Source organism: Alnus glutinosa, chromosome 6 (genome assembly GCF_958979055.1).
Source record: "Alnus glutinosa chromosome 6, dhAlnGlut1.1, whole genome shotgun sequence".
Lineage (NCBI taxonomy): Eukaryota > Viridiplantae > Streptophyta > Magnoliopsida > Fagales > Betulaceae > Alnus > Alnus glutinosa.
The window spans coordinates 24522160-24540175 of record NC_084891.1 but is presented as its reverse complement, the minus strand read 5'-3'; the positions used below and the strand labels follow the sequence as shown (position 1 = coordinate 24540175).

Here is an 18016-nt window from a genome sequence, read left to right as displayed (position 1 = left end):
CTATAATTCAAGCGGTTAAATGATCCAATTAAGCTCATTATGTTTTTCAGGTCCCAGTTGCTTTATTGATAGAAGCTAAAATAACCAATAGCACATGTCGTGTTAAAATCATATCTGATTATAAATTATATAAATCAACCCATTTAATTAAACAAATTAAAACTTCTAAATCTTTACTCGCTGATTTCGTATTATGTTCGTGTCAGATTCGCTAATTGTGTCAAAATTATTGATCTCGAATGTCGCGTGTCAGGTTCAAGTCATGTCGAGATATAAGTATAAAACTATTGCTAGTCCAAATTAAGTTTTTTCTTTTCCCTTTTTTTTTCTTTTGAAACAAAAAAGAATATATCAAATCACATTGAAAAGACTTGCTTTCAAATGGTTGTGCACTTGAGGGTTTCTGACTAACTGCAAACAAGCAAAAACAAAAGTAAACGCCCAGGGAAAAAAAAAATTAAAAAATAGAATTGTAAACAATATTTACTATTTAAATGGAACTGTATAAACTAACTAAAATCTGAGCAGTCAGAAGCAAATGTTAACACTTCTATGTAAATAAGTTCACAGTGGTTAGTAAGTTAGCTTGCGGATAATTTTGCTTGGTTGTGCCCACCTTATAGTTAGATGACAAGCCTTGGGGGACTCAAAACGTTCTTACCCAGGCGGAAAATTGCATACAGGATCAGCAACACAGTGCTTCCCAAGAACAAATGGCCATCATTTTGTAACAAAATTTGTGCTTTCTTCTCACACTTATTTAGCAAGAAATAGACCGGACCAATATGTTAAACCTAAAATTACTGCAGAGATGACAGCACCTGGGAAACATTTCGAGAAATTCGATCATGTATTGGCTCCTGCATGGAAAAAAACAAAATTATGTTACCATTTACTACATATAACAGTAAGAATATTGTCATTGATTTACTACCTCCATCGAAGGAATCTCGAATTTTGAGCTTGTTATCGTCTCATACAAGAATATGTATCTGTCATTATAGATAATATTAGTGCTCTCAACATAAATGAATGACATACACATTCGAATACAAAAAGTTCGAAACTTGGTATACACAATCCTAGAGAGTTAATCTACACAAGCATTTCCATTAAGGCTCAACCATGAACATGATGATGATCAACTTTATCATGACGAAGTTGAGTAGCTCTTTGACAGTAACATGTTCACCACCAATGAAAGACCAGGTATGCACACATGGCTGCCCACGCGTGCATGCAAAAACCGAGGATGAGTTGCATATTAGCAACAATATCTTAAGGCCCATGTAAAATAATAAAGGAGCAAAAAACAAAAAAAAAACCACACAGATAGCAGTCACCACCTGGTAAGTTTACTTAACCGGGTATAGTCCAACTCAAAACAGCCTTAAGGAAATCCTTTAAGCAGTTGAGACAAACATTTTTAATTCGATTGCTTTCTTTCCTCTGCAGATCATATATAAGGTTGTCCTCGAAAAACCATTTACAAGTAAATTTGTGAGTTTACTCCTACTTTGTGTTTACTTGAATCTCTTTAAGAATTTAAAAAGTCCCAGTTGTCTGGCATGAGCAGACGGAAATGGCTATGAGCACAAGGTCCAGAAATTATGTCCCCCTCACCAGCCTACATAATTGCTTATTTTACACCACAGAATAAACAACATTATTCGCATTCCAGTTACAGACAGCTAACAGCCAGGGCATCAGTTGCTTGTGGTCACTAGGGCAGTTTGACATGGGATGAAATGTCAGTGGCTTAAAGCTCTTAAATCAAACCAATAAAGCTCTTAAGATCAAGCCAATCAAAACAAATACATTAAAACTAATGGGACAATATGCAGTTGACGGGGCTCCACAAAATTTCTCCAGATTTGAACAATGAAGACATTATAACCGCAAATACTGAAGAAAGACTATAGAAGTGATGTTATTAATGGCTAAAATGGCATCAGTCCTATGGACATTAACCATATATTCTTGGATCATTTTGTCATTATTTACTTAATAGAAAAGGTATATGACCTGATCCAGGGTAAATAACATAAAAGACATACCGCCAGGCTAGTTCACAAACGAGGTCTTCAGGAGCATCAGGGAGGACCTGAACATCGTATCACCACAGTGAGATTAGATCCACATGCATATCCACAAACTCCAGAAGCAATACCAACATGAGTAGATATCATGAATTACCTCATCCTCATATGGGTTGCAGTGATCCTTGAACCACAACCTCAAGAACTCCTATATATTCAACATTGTATTGGCTTTAGTAGTTCACTAGACAGTTTTACCAGACTCAAAAGACGTTGAACACGACAAATATATACATCCATTAAGCCTTACATTAAAAGACACATAAGTATGCTACAGAGATAACTAGCAAACATTACAGAACAAATAGCACACCTTGTCAACATTTTCAGGTTCAAGCGAATTCTGAAAGCGCTCCTCATAAGAATGGGCAATCCAATATCTGCTTGAATCAGGAGTATGCACCTAGAATTTCAAAACAAGAAATGTCATCCAATCACAATAGTATTACTTTTGTGTTAATGTGAGTGTATCTAACGGAGGTCAAAAAGAGAGAGAAACGAATGCTTCAAAGAAGATGATAAACCTCATCAATTAAAAGAACTGAACCATCCTGTCCCTTTCCGAATTCATATTTAGTGTCTACCAATACCAGGCCATGCTCCAAAGCAACACGCTGCAATATTAACAAAATGATTAAGCTAGTCAGCTTCACCAGTATAACGAAGCCCATATAGAAACCACATTGTAAGGCAAGATACAAAAAAAAATAAGATTAAAAGTAGCAACTGCATGATCAAGTTCAGTTTTGTCAGGTCACAAAGATTTCACTTTTGAATTGTTAGGAAGCATAACCTTATGTGCAACTACTAGTAATCAGCTCTTAGGTGTTTTCAGGCACAATCAGCGCCCAAGTTTTGAGGAAGACTGGAACCACAACAAACTTACCAATAAACGATATGCCCAATTGTTCATATTTAAAAGCAAATTCCTAATGAAACCAATTGGGAAATGTTGATGAAGGCAAGGCATCAATGACAATGCAAAGTTATAAGCAGAAACAAAAAATGGATTTGGATGACAAATAATCTATTCCTAAATTTTGGATTTGAACCAAAAAAAGAAGAAGAAAGACAATGACAGGTGACATAATGAATGATATGCTTGGCACTTTTCCTTTCAAAAAAATTGGCATTCTATTAACACAACTCCAATAACAACTACAACTCAAGACTCCAAATCCACTTATGAGTCTTGTGCGGCACTACATAATCGAAAGACTATTGAGTAGAGGTCTAATCCTATCCGGAGTCCTAATCTGAAGATAGAGTTCTAATCTGAAGAGAGAGTTCTAAGATAAATTGTATTCTAGTTATTTGAGAGCTAAAGAAGTCCTAGATCAATTATGTATAGGAGTCCTTGTTTATGTTTATCTCTTGTAATACTCCTATATATATTCAATGAAAGCTCATCTATAGAGCACGGTTTTACAGCCTAATACATTAGTTCTATCATGGTATCAGAGCCATATCACCGACTAAAGTCGTGATCCATGGCTTTAGACTCCGAATCCTCTGCCACATCGGCAGCTTCTCATGCTTCACAGCATCCCCCACCACCCGCCCAGCCCTCTGTTATTTTTTCAGTCCCAAATATGAATCATAACCTCAGCATCAAACTTACCAAAGGTAACTTTATGGCCTGGCGAACTCAGATTCTTGCGTATATCAAAGGCCAAGACGCTTATGGCTTCCTTGATGGTTCTTCTCTTCCGCCTGCCCAGACGATTCCAAATCCAAGCACTACTGCTGGAGCACCCGCCACCATCGTCAACCCAGACTTCCTCGCCTGGAATCAACGGGATCAGATGATCCTTAGTATTTTAATTTCTACACTGTCCGAGCCCTATGTCGTACATGCAGTCGGCTCTCCCTCGGCTTCCTCTCTCTGGAACACGCTGCTCACCATGTTCGCTTCTCAGGCCCGTGCTCGGGTCATGCAAATTTACTTCCAGCTCGCAACGGTCAAGAAAGGCACCAACTCGATCACCGAATATTTTCAGACTATAAAGACGCTCAGTGATACTCTTGCTGCCGCCGGACAGCCTCTCAACGATTTTGAGAGTGTTTCTTTTCTTCTCAAAGGGCTCGGCTCCGAATACGATCCATTTGTGACTTCGGTCACAACCAAAGTCGACCCACTGTCCATTGATGAACTTTACGGCCACCTCCTTGCTCACGAAATGCGACTGGAACAACAAATTCCGAGCATTGATGTTCACCCACCAGCTGCGAACATCACCACCCGCACGTCCAACTTTCGTGGTCGAGGTTTCCGTGGTCGTGGCGGCCGATCCTCCAACCGGGGACGTGGATCTTTCAACAACAGAGGACGCAGTTCCTATTTCTCCACGGATGCAGCCTCTTCTCGACCTATCTGCCAAATTTGTGGCAAGCCCAGACATACAGCAGTCCGTTGCTACTACCGACAGGACCAATCTGAGTCGTCTCAACCGCCCGAGCCGTACCAATCCTCCAATCCCCAAGGTTATTACTCCACACCTACCTTACCAACTGAAGAACTGTGGTATCCTGACACCGGTGCAACTCACCATCTCACTGGCCACCTTCAAAATCTCAACTTAGCTCAAGAGGAGTATCACGGCCAGGACCAAATCCGCATAGGGGATGGAACAGGTTTGAATATTTCTCATACTGGTACTGCTTCTCTTCCTTTGTCTCGTCGTAAGTTCATCTTACAGCAAATTCTTCATGTCCCCTCTATTTGTAAAAATCTTCTATCTGTTAGAAAATTTGCCCTTGACAATTCTGTTTTCTTTGAATTTCATGCCTCTTATTTTTTGATCAAGGACAAACACACCGGGCTCCTCCTTCATCACGGGCACCTTAAAGATGGCCTTTATCAGTTGCTTCCGTCTTCCTCTAGTTCGTCATCATCAATAAATCAAGCTCTTGTTGGTGAACGCACCACTCCGGTCTCCTGGCACAAGCGCTTAGGTCATCCTACTTTTCGCATTGTCCATCGTGTCCTATCTCAGTTTAAGCTTCCTGTTATTTCCAATAAGGTTGATCCGTTTTGCTCAGCTTGTGCTCAAGCAAAGGGACATCAATTGCCATTTTATCCCTCTATTTCTAAAGTTTGTAAGCACTTACAATTAATTCATTCCGATGTATGGGGACCATCCCCAACTATTTCAGTTAATGGAAATCGATATTATGTTTCGTTCATTGATGTTTTCACTAGATATACATGGGTTTTCCCTATTCAAGCAAAATCTGATGTCATGTCCACCCTTCTTAAATTTCAAGTCATGGTTGAACGTCTCCTTAATCATAAAATTATAAGTGTTCAATCTGACTGGGGTGGTGAGTATCGTAACCTTCATACATATTTTCAATCTGTTGGTATTACTCATCGTCTCTCTTGTCCTCATACACATCAACAACAAGGATGTGTTGAACGTAAACACAGGCATCTTATTGATACAACCTTGGCATTGCTCGCTGACAGTCATCTTCCTCAAAAATTCTGGGATGAAGCTTGTCTTACATCATGCTATCTCATAAATCGCATGCCAACTCCAGTGTTACAAAATCAATCTCCCTTTGAAAAACTTTTTCATACAACACCCGACTACACTTTCCTCAAAATCTTCGGGTGTGCTTGCTATCCAAATCTTTGTCCCTATAATTCTCACAAATTTTCTCCTCGCTCAAAGGAGTGCATTTTTCTCGGGTATAGTCAACATCACAAAGGTTATAAATGTCTCCATCTAGAATCTGACCGGATGTACATCTCTAGTGATGTCATCTTTCATGAAGACCGGTTCCCCTTTTCCAAGGGCTCTCCTCTTCCTGAATCTTCCAGTGTCTCCCTTCCTGTTGTGCTTCCTCCATCCTTGTTTCCTCCTCCTTCTACCGCTATGTCCCCCGAACTCTCCTTCTATTTTATATTCTCCCTCCCAGTCCTCCCCTACTATTTCCAATAACTCTTCAGCAGTTTCCAGTATGCCTTGTTCTACTTCCTCTGCAGATCAGCCTCCTGCTCGAGTACACTCTATGAGAACTAGGTCAATGAACAACATTGTGCAGCCACGACAACTCACAGATGGTAGAATTCGGTATCCAGCTCCTCATGCTTTCATGGCAGCAGCTTCTCCTGCCAATATTGAACCAAACTGCTACTCCAATGCTGCCCCTATTCCAGAATGGCGACAAGCTATGCAAACCAAGTTCAATGCACTTCTTCAAAATCACACCTGGTCACTTGTTCCTCCTCATCCTTCTCAAAACATTGTGGGATGCAAGTGGGTGTTTAAGCTTAAAAGAAAAGCTGATGGTTCTATTGAAAGACATAAAGCTCGTCTTGTTGCAAAGGGTTTTCATCAACAAGCCGGGGTGGATTATGGAGAAACCTACAGCCCAGTAGTGAAGCCTACCACGATCCGGACAGTCCTATCTCTTGCTTATTCTGCTGGCTGGTCCATGAAACAGATTGATATCCAGAATGCTTTTCTCCATAGGCTCCTTTCGGAAGATGTTTATATGGTGCAACCACCAGGTTTTGTTCACTCTACCTTCCCTAAACATGTTTGCAAGCTTCAAAAGGCAATCTATGGCCTCAAACAGGCTCCAAGAACCTGGTTTTCAAGACTTAGTGACAAGCTCCTTCAACTTGGTTTTGTGGGTTCTAAAGCTGACACTTCTCTTTTTATTTATCGCACCAAGACTCTTACTATGTATCTTCTTATCTATGTTGATGACATCATCATCACTGGGTCAGATCCAGCAGCCATTACCGAACTTTCACAGCTTCTTAGTCCAGATTTTGCTGTAAAAGACTTGGGCGATCTTCATTATTTTCTCGGTGTGGAGGTGATCAAGCTCAATTCGGGTCTTCTACTTTCACAACATCGTTATATCATGGACCTCTTGAAGAAAACAAATATGCATGAAGCAAAACCGATCACCTCTCCAATGGCTTCTTCATCAGCTCTCTCGGCTTTTACAGGTGATCCAATGGAAGATCCATCACTCTACCGTAGTACAGTTGGATCCTTACAGTATCTCTCTCTCACTCGGCCAAATCTCAATTATGCAGTCAACCGTGTGTGCCAATTCATGCATCAGCCTCTCAAACCTCATTGGCAAACGGTTAAAAGAATTCTTCGATACTTGAAACATACGGTTTCTCATGGTCTCCTTCTTCATCACAATTCTTCTAATACTTTACAAGCGTATTCCGATGCGGACTGGGCTGGATGTCCCGATGATCGTCGCTCTACAGGTGCCTATTGTGTTTATCTAGGTTCCAATTTAATTTCTTGGAGCTCCCACAAACAACCGACTGTTTCACGATCATCTACTGAGGCCGAATATAAAGCTGTTGCCAACACTACAGCCGAACTACTTTGGATTCGTGCACTTCTTAAAGAACTTGGAATCACTCACTCAACTCCACCAACTCTTTGGTGTGACAATATTGGAGCCACTTACATGTCGGTTAATCCGGTTTTTCATGCTCGCACGAAACATGTGGAAATTGATTTCCATTTTGTCCGTGACCGTGTGGCTGATAAATCTTTAGTTGTTCGTTTTGTTCCTACTTCGGATCAGATTGCAGATGTCCTTACAAAGCCACTAGTTTCTGCCAAGTTTCTTCACTTTTGTTACAAGCTCAACATGCGATCTCCCCCGTTGATCTTGAAGGGGGGTATTAACACAACTCCAATAACAACTACAACTCAAGACTCCAAATCCACTTATGAGTCTTGTGCAGCACTACATAATCCAAAGACTATTGAGTAGAGGTCTAATCCTATCCGGAGTCCTAATCTGAAGATAGAGTTCTAATCTGAAGAGAGAGTTTTAAGATAAATTGTATTCTAGTTATTTGAGAGCTAAAGAAGTCCTAGATCAATTATGTATAGGAGTCCTTGTTTATGTTTATCTCTTGTAATACTCCTATATATATTCAATGAAAGCTCATCTATAGAGCACGGTTTTACAGCCTAATACATTAGTTCTATCACATTCAAACACTCATTGACACAACAAATATGCTAGATACTGAATTGGATGTGTCCACCATTATTAATCTTCAAGAATGTACAGGAGAGAAGTGGGGTAGGAGCCTACTTGCCACAGGAAATAACAGAGCTACTCCATTATGCTATACTTTATGGTCCTTCCATCTGGACGCACACGCACAAACCAGCCCAGGAAAAGAAAGTAACCATGCTATATAGAACATATCATTCGACAAAGTTTATGCCGAGATTAATGCAGCCCCAAGACATGAACAATAATTTTTCAATGAGATCTTGACCATAAGAAAACATACCAATAAGAGCTAACCAACACAAGCTAATTACCTGTCCATATTCAAATAAGCTTAACGCTTTCCTACTTGCTTCATCATAATCAGCTTGACTCATCAGTCCATGTTTAACTATCTGTGAGACAAAGGCATCACATAAGTCAACTAACCAAACTGGTTAGAGAAACCAAAATTACAAAGCTAGCATTTGAACCACCACTATAGATCTGCCCCTTAAATATATACAGATGTATTGCATGTGCATGTATATAATATAATATGAAATAATACAAATATATATATATATATATATAAGTAAGAAACCAATCTCATTAAAAAGCGTAAGGCACCCCTTAGTACACTGGGAGTATACAAAAGAAACACCTAATTAGAAAGAAAAATACAAGTAAGAACATGTCAACATTATATATATATATACATGTACATATCAATAGAACCGGAAAAGAACATCCTAAGCATTTAAATAAAAAAATCCCTCATATTTCAAAGTTGCCTGCAATAAGAGTTAAAATATTAAATCTTAAGCATCTCTTCTAATCATTTTTGAAAATAGTGAGCCACCAAGGTCTGTTGAGCAGACCTTGCTTCAGCAGTTCTTTTTCAAATGTTTGAATGACATTAAGGAAACCAATAATAAATAGATACTATTTTTTTGTCAATAGAAAACATCATTGATTATTAAGTACTAGAATGAACCCAAAGGGAGTATTCTAAACAATATTAGTGAGGCTTTGCAAGACAGATGTGATACCAAGGTCATAGCATTGCAGATATACCAGAAAATAGCCGTAATAACAAAAACAGCCAATGATTAGCCATAAGAACATTTTGATTGCTTAGATGTGCTTTCCACCTGTTTTTCACTTCCAACAGGTGTAAGAATCCTATTTATTAATATATTTAACAGAATGACATTAGAAAACAGTTCACTATAAAAATTAAAAAAAAAATCACAAATCTCAAGCTTTTGAGTTTAGACTTTCAAATTTTACTTTGTGTCTAACAGCAGATAGCTCTTTCTTTCTTTCACTCTATGTCTTTCTTCCTTTTCCTTTCAAAACTAGGGTAATTTGTAACTAGAAAATTAGTTAAAGCAGAAACAGAAGAGACAAATGATATTCAAGAGATCAAACCTCATCTGGGGTTACAGGGACATCATGATCTGCTGCCTTAGTTGTAGGTGTGAGTATGTTGGCAGTAAGCTTTTGGTTTTTTACCAAGCCTTATAACATGTTCAGAAACCATGAGAAGGGTGGGGGACAATAAGATAAAAAAGATAGCATTATACAAATTCAAATCTCACCATCTGGGAGGACATTGCCACAGTAATTTCGCACACCATTCTTGTAGACTGTCCATAATGATGTGTCGGTACTTCCAGTCACATAACCTCTAACTACAAATTAGCAGCATATCAGTGTCAATTGAAGAGTTGATGGACTAACAAACAAATTGAAAAGGATGGCTACAAGAAGCCTCATCTTCGAAGGAAAGAAAATGACATTACTATCACAAAATGCATGAATATTTTATTCATTCTTTTTTTTTATGACAGGAAACCCCCTTAAGGCAGGGCCACTTCGTGTAGCCACCCCTGAAGGATAAAGCCCAGACCTGTGTAACACACCCCCACCACCCGGATCGGTTCAATCTAGCTTTCACTAGGAGTGTGGCCGAAGGAGTTGTTTGCACCTATAGGAATTCGAAGCTTAGACCTGATGCTTATGCCACCAAAGTCCAAGGCCTTCACCACTTGAGCCAACCCCTTGGGTATTCATTCTCAATATTACATTTTGGTTCTTTATTATTTCTCTGCATCACCGAAACACATTCTTCATTCTCAACATTACGTTTGCATTTACGTTTTTGTCACTTTGTAGCATTAAAAGTGAGTACGTTTTAATGGCAATTTCATGTCACACTAGATTGAGGTGGGAGATGGCTCCAAAATTAGATTCTAGCATGATCAGTGGTGTGGGGATATGGCCCTTAAAAAGACTATTCAGATTCAATTGAACGTGAGCTTTGCTAGAGAAGCTCATGATTGGGATGTGAATATCTTTACCTCATTCTTCAGGGTGTTATATTCAGCTAGAGTGAGACAAGGAAATAAAAATAAGTTGTGGTGGGTCCCCTCCAAAAGAATATTGTTTAAGGTTAGATCCTTCTATTGTTCCTTGGTTTGTAGTGAAGGTTATTGCTTCCCTTGAAAGAGTATTTGGCGAACTAGGGCCCCCTTGAAGGCGACCTTTTTCACTTGGTCAGCGGCTCTAAGTAAGATCCTTACCATGAATAACTTCAGGAAGCAGCAAGTCATTGTGGTGGACAGATGCTACATGTGTAAGGGAAATTGGGAGTCAGTTGACCATATTCTTCTTCATTGTGATGTGGCTTATGTCATTTGGATTACCTTTTTCAGTCGTTTTGGTTTGTCTGGGGTTATGTCTAGACATGTAGTCGACATGTTTACTTGTTGGACTACCAGCAATACAAGGAGTGTAGCTACGTGGAAAATGGTGTCTACATGCCTTTTATGGTGTTTATGGAGGGAAATGAATGACAAAACTTTCAAGGACCGAGAGAGGACTTTGGAGGAGATTAAATTCTTTTTCTTCAAAACTTTGTATTTTTGGATAGTTATTTATGTTTCTCCTTTGACAATTAGTTATAGTGTTTTCCTTGTTCTTTTTGCTCATTCTAGCTAGGTGTTTCCTTTTGTATACTTAGGGGAGCATTTAGGCTTTTAATGGTATTTATATACTTACCAAAATAAAAATGGCATTACATTTTTGTGACTTTGTCGCATTACGTTTTTGTGACTTTGTGACTTTCTAGCAATCTAGTTAGAAAATATGACTGTTAGAAAAGATGAATGTTCGAAAATATAAGTGTTGGCAAGAATATAATAAAAAAAGAGTGAGAAATAATATTTTAAAGCAAATAGAAAAGAGAATCTGTTGGAGTGTATAGAAAAAGCAGTAGTTAGAGTACAGAATTGCATGTTTTGGTTAGGTATTTTACATAATGTTGCTGGAGATGCTCTTAGAAGCTCATTATGACTTTTACATGCCATAATTTTATGCTTACTATTATTTATAACACAAAGATTAAGAATTAAATACAATACCTTTATATGGTTTCCCCAATAAAAGGTTCATTATTTCATCATTATATTGTTCTATATCCTCTTGAATATAAAGAAAATACGCGTATGTGACTTTTATATATAAATATATAGTTCTATATATAAAAAATTTATTGAATGACATAAATTTCATAATGCATGATAACAAAAAAAAAAAAAGCATTTTTCAAAATGGTAAGTTCCACACCTTCCTTTTACCAAGCTCTTAAAATCCAAACAAGAAATATGGATAAAAATTATCTGGCCATGTCTAAAAGCAATAGCTTTCGGATAACAACTACCTTTTTTTTTAATAATAATTTTATTGAAAGAAAAAGGCAAAGCCCTCCTACACGAAAAAGTATAGGAGAGAGCCAAAAACCCTAAAGGCTACTTCCTGATACTTAAAAAGCCCATTGTTGCTCCTCTTTTGGTATCACTTAATTTAGACAGTGAGGAAGAAACATCCCCAACCTATATTATCATCTGTGACTACAATTTTCATTTTCCCCCACAAAATAATATTTAGAAAGAAAAAAAAGCCACCTTGTTAAGTGTAGAAGTAGCAAGCAAGCCAAAGGAAAACATATATCAATATGCCTGTAATAACTCACCAACAAATTCAACAGGAAAAACCGAACATTTCTTTGCAATTGTAACATTTTTATCTGGGGACGCCACGACCGCATTCGAAGTTATATGTCGGGTTCTGTCAAACCACCATAAACTCGTCTCGTTAAGAACCTGAAAATTGAAAATTGTCTTACTAAATTCACTTGCTAACCACAAATTTCTTTTACCATAACTAGTCCAACTAAAACCAGCAAATAAAATCTACTAAAAAAGGAGAAAAATACCTGGCCCTTGAAGGGAATGGAAGCAAGAATTCTGTCAAAAGCACTTTGCCGATCAGTCGTGACAAGAACAAGATAATCCCCGCTGTCATAAATATCTCTAACCTGTTAAAAAAAAAAAAAAAAAAAACAGTGCAGTAAGTGATTTTCTCATCCAATGGACAATAAAGTTTTGGTCTTTGCCTCGGTTAGGCTCTCTACCTTGCCCCTGGTTTTGGATTTGAGGCCAGGGACTGTGAGGTGGAGGTTGGTTTCCGAGAGACAATGGGACAAAGAGCTTTTGATTGGGTCCAAAAGTTCGTCTTTGCGACTGCTATTGATCAGTGAGTCTAACGATAGTCGTGGATGATCTTGGTTTTGGCTTTGGCTCGACATAACTGAGGCAGAAATTGCCATGAACTTCTTGAATTTAGGTCTTGTTTTGAAGGAAGAGATCGAAGAGAGAGAGGGGTTGGTGAATGGGATTTTGGGTTTGAGGGTTTTGGGAGGGTTTAAGCTTGGCATACACTGAGCCATTTTCTCGCTCTGTCTCTGCCTTCGAGTATCTTGTCGTCCGCTCTATAAAGCTGCGGCGCGACGATGAGTGGAAACAAAAGAAAAAAAAAAATTATTGAAATTGGAAATTTGAATTTAGAAATTAGAAATTGAAAATAATTGGTATCTTTGGCAAATGCTTGTACAGTTGTACAGAACAGAATTATATGTTAATTTTTTAATTAGTAAAAAGTGATTATTTGGTTTAAAGTAAAAAGAATTTGTATAAAAAAAAAGTAAAAAAATTTTATATTGTAATGAATTTTTTTATTTGAATAATAATAAAAAATTATTGATGTGATATGAAAAATGAAAAAAGTTTAAATGTTTTGATGTTGATTGTTATTGGAAAATGTAAAAAAGTAAGGACCACTACTCTGTTCACGTCAAAGACGTTGCCAAACATAGCCAATGACCGTATTGACGAGGGCTGTTTCGCTTGACACAATTGCGTGTGATGAGAGACATTAACATTGTATATGGAATTCCGATTTCATAATTTAAAATTAAATTGTATTTTTAAAAGGTTATGATTTAAAAATATAGAAATTTGATTTTTTCAAATCATATGCATTAAAGTGTTTTTTTTTAAAACGCAGAATTTTAAAAGCTAACATACAATTTTAAATGTCAAACTACATATTTACTAAAAACTAAACTGCATTTTTGAAAATCAATTTTTTAAAATCACACATTTTAAAATTTCACTTTTTTAAAATTGTAAGTCAAAACAAACCCTAAAAGGGTTGATGGAACATTTCGAGTTATGACAAAGTATGCAGAGATAACAATTTGTATTCACGTATAGATTTCGAATCATATCAAAATATATGTATAAGATTATATAAATTGAAAATAACACTACATGCAATACAAACACATCTCACAAATATCTCACAAAAGTTAACGTATCATAATCTGATTGGTCCTTCTTAAACAAAATATAATCTTAAGTATTAAAGGAATTGAGGGAGCAAAAACCGTTTTTTGCTCCCTCAATTAGCCTACCCATAGGGCCCTGATACCAACTAAAGCAGTTCCAATAAGATTAGAAGGAGCAACACATAAAAGATTAGTAGAAAATTTACTAAAAATCCATATAAAATGTCTACTAAGATAGTTGTATGATGCTTGTGTGGTATATAACACTACTCATAAATCAATTATAATCAAATTCAGGGGTGGAACTAATATTTTTAGTGTGGGAGTTCAAGTCAATGTAAATAAATAAATACATAAATACATAGAGTCTCTTTACGTGTAAACACGCGTTTATGTAAAATAAAAGCAGACATGTCTTAAATTTAATTCCATAATAAATCGTAAGTCGTAATTGTATATAAAAATTACATGTCTATATAATTATCTATATTGTACTTAGAGTACTAGTAGTAAATGTCTTATAAGTGGTTCCCTTTCTTAAATATAAGGAAAATTTCAAAACAACTACAAAATAGCTCAGACAGTAGATGCCTTACAAATACCCTAAACCCAAATACCCTAAACCATTGGGTAGCACTGTAGCTACCAAATACATTATTTTAATAATAATTTTTTTTTTTAAAAAAAGCTCTCTCTCTCATCTCTCCTTTACATGTTCTTTGAATCACATCTCATCTTCCTTTTGATCATTCTTTCCTTCTCTTTCTTTCCCTACTTCCTTGTCCTTTTTATAGATCTCTCTCTCTCTCCACAACAGCTTAAGAATGGACACGAACCATATTGCTGCTCTCAGTTAAGTCCGCTATAATCGATGACCACTAGTCGACACTCGCCATGTGCAACTCCTCTCGCCGCCACGTGACAGCCCTCGACCTCTCCAGGTTTAATCTATCCGGCGCACTCTCGTTAAACCTTGGCCATCTGCACTTCCTCCCCAACCTCTTCGTCGCCGCCAACCAGCTCTCTAGGCCCATCCTCGACGAGCTCTCGTCCCTCTCCATTATCCGATTCCTCAACCTCTCAAACAATATCTTCAACGAAATCTTCCCTTTCCAAGTTCTCGCTCCTCAAGGACCTCTAAGTCCTCAATCTCTACAACAATAATATAAGCGGCAAGTTGCCGTTGACGTTGACGTTGACGGAAATAAATGAGAGACAGTGAGGGAGAGAGAGAGAGAGAGAGAGAGATGCAGTGAAAAAAAAAACAAATAAATAAAAAGTAAACTAATAATAATAATAATTTAATGGTATATGAAAAGATTAAGGGTAATTGTTGTGGAGTGTATTTGTATAGGGAAAAAAAAATGGTTTGATTCCCCAAATTAGAAAAAATAATTAGGTGTCTATTGCTAATACTATTAGGGTCTGTTTGGGTTTGCGATTTCAAAATAACGATTTTAAAATGTGCAATTTGAAAAAAGTGATTTTTAAAAACGCAGTTAAGCGTTTGGCAAAATCACAGTTTGACATTTAAAATCGCAGGTTAGCCTTTTAAAATACTGTGTTTTCAAAAAAGTACCACATTACTTGCGATTTGAATAAGTATATTTTTGCGTTTTCAAATCGCAATTTTTAAAAAATGCAGTTTCCAAACGGTTCATTTTCTGCGATTTGGTTTAAAATCGCACTTTTTCTGTACGAAATAGTAATCCCAAATGCACCCGTAGTGTTTTTTAAAAGTTATATGCCTATAACATTGCTTCTTTATTTTGGTCAAAGTATTAGCAGAAAGAGGGTAAAAAATTAACATTGCCAATGCCCTGCTATAGAAAATAGTGTTTTTATAGGGATTGTAAAAAATACGGGGTTACCAAAGACCCTCCAACAATCCACCAACATAGATTCAATCAATTTAATTAAATGGGAAAAGCTTATTAATCTTAACTCATTAATTTCATGTTAGGTTTGTGTTGGGTTTGCGAGTCGTGTAAGACATTGTTATCTTCATATGTCGCGTGTCGAGTTCGGATCGTGTCAAGACATTAGTATATAATTGTATAGATCAATCCGAACTCGACCCATTTAATTAAACCCGTCAGACCCATAAACCCTAACTCACTAATTTTGTGTTAGGATTGTGTCAAATCTGTAGGCCTTGTAAAAAAATTTAAATCCTAAGACATAGGGATTATAGATATTAAATTAGAACAAAGATAGTATTAAAAATAATAATAGTGCTATTTAGTATACTCTTATACGATTGTCATACAACTTGATTATATAGCGATAAAAATATCCATTTAATCGATACTTGTTAAAAGAAAATCAATGATAATTACATCATTTTAGCTATATGACATGTTTATTAAATAATATTACTCCAAAAATAAACGAGAGCCCATTCTATAAGAATGGGCTGTAAAAATGATGTTTTACAACATCCACTAAAAAATTGATACATCATTAAAATACTAAAATATTAGAGCTTCTACGCATGTGCAACGCATCCGTCTCTCTTCAGTCTTTTTTCCACGTGTCATTTTGTTTTCATTTTTTCTTAACAAAAAAAAGCAATCAAAACATCGTGCTCTCCCCTACTGACCGGAATCCGACTCCCTTGCTCCTCCCGACCAGAAACCCGGCACCGGCGCCCATCGACGACGCTCTCTCTCTCTCGAACGGTCTGCTTCGGCGCCCACCGACCGTATCTCCGACGCATTTGAAGCGGTCGGAATCCGACGCCCTTGCTCCTTCCGACCGGAAATCCGTCACCGGCGCCCATCGACGACGCTCTCTCTCTCGAACGGTCTGCTCCGACGCCCACCGACCGGATCTCCGACGCCTTTGAGCCCAGCTCGCTCTCTCTCGAAACCAGCCGACCGGATCTCCAACGAAGGCGACGTGAGGAGGCTGCCCTTCGAAGACAACAGCTTCGACGTGGTGGTCTCCGGGGTGTTCCTCCAAACCGTGGGAAAGGAGCACGGCCGGCACCGGCTCTCACCGACCGAAAATCGGCTCTCTCTCTCTCTCTCTCTCTCTCTCTCTCTCTCTCTCTCTCTCTCGGAGTCCCTCGAAACCAGTAGCACGGCCCACTGACCGGAAATCCGAATCCGACTCCGACGCCTAGCTCTCTCGAACCCAGCACAGACCGGACAATCCGTCGCCGACGACGCCGACGACGACGCTCTCTCTCTCTCGAACGGTCTGCTCCGGTGCCTACAGATCGGATCTCGAAACCAGCCGACCAAATCTCCAACGGAGTCGACGACGCCTTTCCAAATGATTTCATTTTTTTAATAAAATGTCAGTGCCACGCTGGAAAGAGACGGACATGAGGCTGAAGAAAGGCTCATGTTTAGCATTTCCCCTAAAATATACTATACATGAAAAGCACCCAATATTTTTCATTTTCAAAGAGCCCAATCAGTTTTAAACCTACCACTTGTTCAGCCACCCACCACCGGATTCCGCTGACGGCCACCGCCAAATCTTTGCTGGATTCCATTGACGACCAATCCTCCAGACACGTCACGGAGACTCGTTCTCCTTCCAAACCAGCAGGATCCCAGCCGGTTGGCTGGCATCTGGTCGTTCCCCGGCTAGAACGGCCAGATCTGGCCCTTTCCCTGCTAGAACGACCGGGATCTTGCCCCTTCCTGGCCAGCACGGTTGGATCCTTGCCGACCGGCTGGGATCTAGCCCTTCCTCAGCCAAAACGGCCGGATTCTGGCTTATTGGCCGGGAAAACGTGCTCGGGAGTTTCATTCCGGTCGAATTCCGGCTTATTGGCCGTGAAAACGTGGTTGGGAGTTTCATTAGAGAGTGAGAGTGCTGAGAAAGGGATGGATTTTGTGTTTTTAAGTTTATAGTATTTTTGTTGTAATTTCTATTTTTTTTTTTGAGTTGTTAACTTATAATTTGATACTGTAAAATAAAAGTTTTATAGCCTATTCTTATCGGATGAAAATTCAAAATAAATATATTTTAACAACACGCGTCACTTTCCTTTACTCAAATGTATTCTTGAAAAAACATGCGATGTGTTTGGAAAAACATGCGTTAAATATGATTTTCTCTTGCCATTTAATAGCAGTAGAGCAGACTTCTTAAATCTTATTTATTTCCTTAAATATAGAAAAAATTCCTAAAAGCCTATATGCAGCAAAGTAGCAAACTCTCTCAATAATTCCTAAACAAGTCCGTAAAACCAGCAGAGAAAAGAAAC

At 38.2% G+C, this 18016-nt stretch overlaps 1 protein-coding gene across 1 annotated transcript; it reads right to left on the bottom strand.

Moving 5' to 3' along the window:
• Window positions 1–465: 465 nt before the first annotated feature.
• Window positions 466–12949, bottom strand: LOC133871167 (phosphoribosylaminoimidazole-succinocarboxamide synthase, chloroplastic). The gene is made up of 12 exons (XM_062308551.1): window positions 12577–12949; window positions 12379–12480; window positions 12136–12265; window positions 9701–9793; window positions 9531–9619; window positions 8432–8512; window positions 2624–2713; window positions 2413–2502; window positions 2197–2247; window positions 2058–2104; window positions 935–992; window positions 466–860 (listed from the first exon to the last, which is right to left on the bottom strand). Exons 1-12 carry the CDS (start codon window positions 12889–12891, stop codon window positions 801–803), a joined length of 1206 nt encoding a protein of 401 aa, XP_062164535.1. The 5' UTR covers window positions 12892–12949; the 3' UTR covers window positions 466–800.
• Window positions 12950–18016: the final 5067 nt, after the last annotated feature.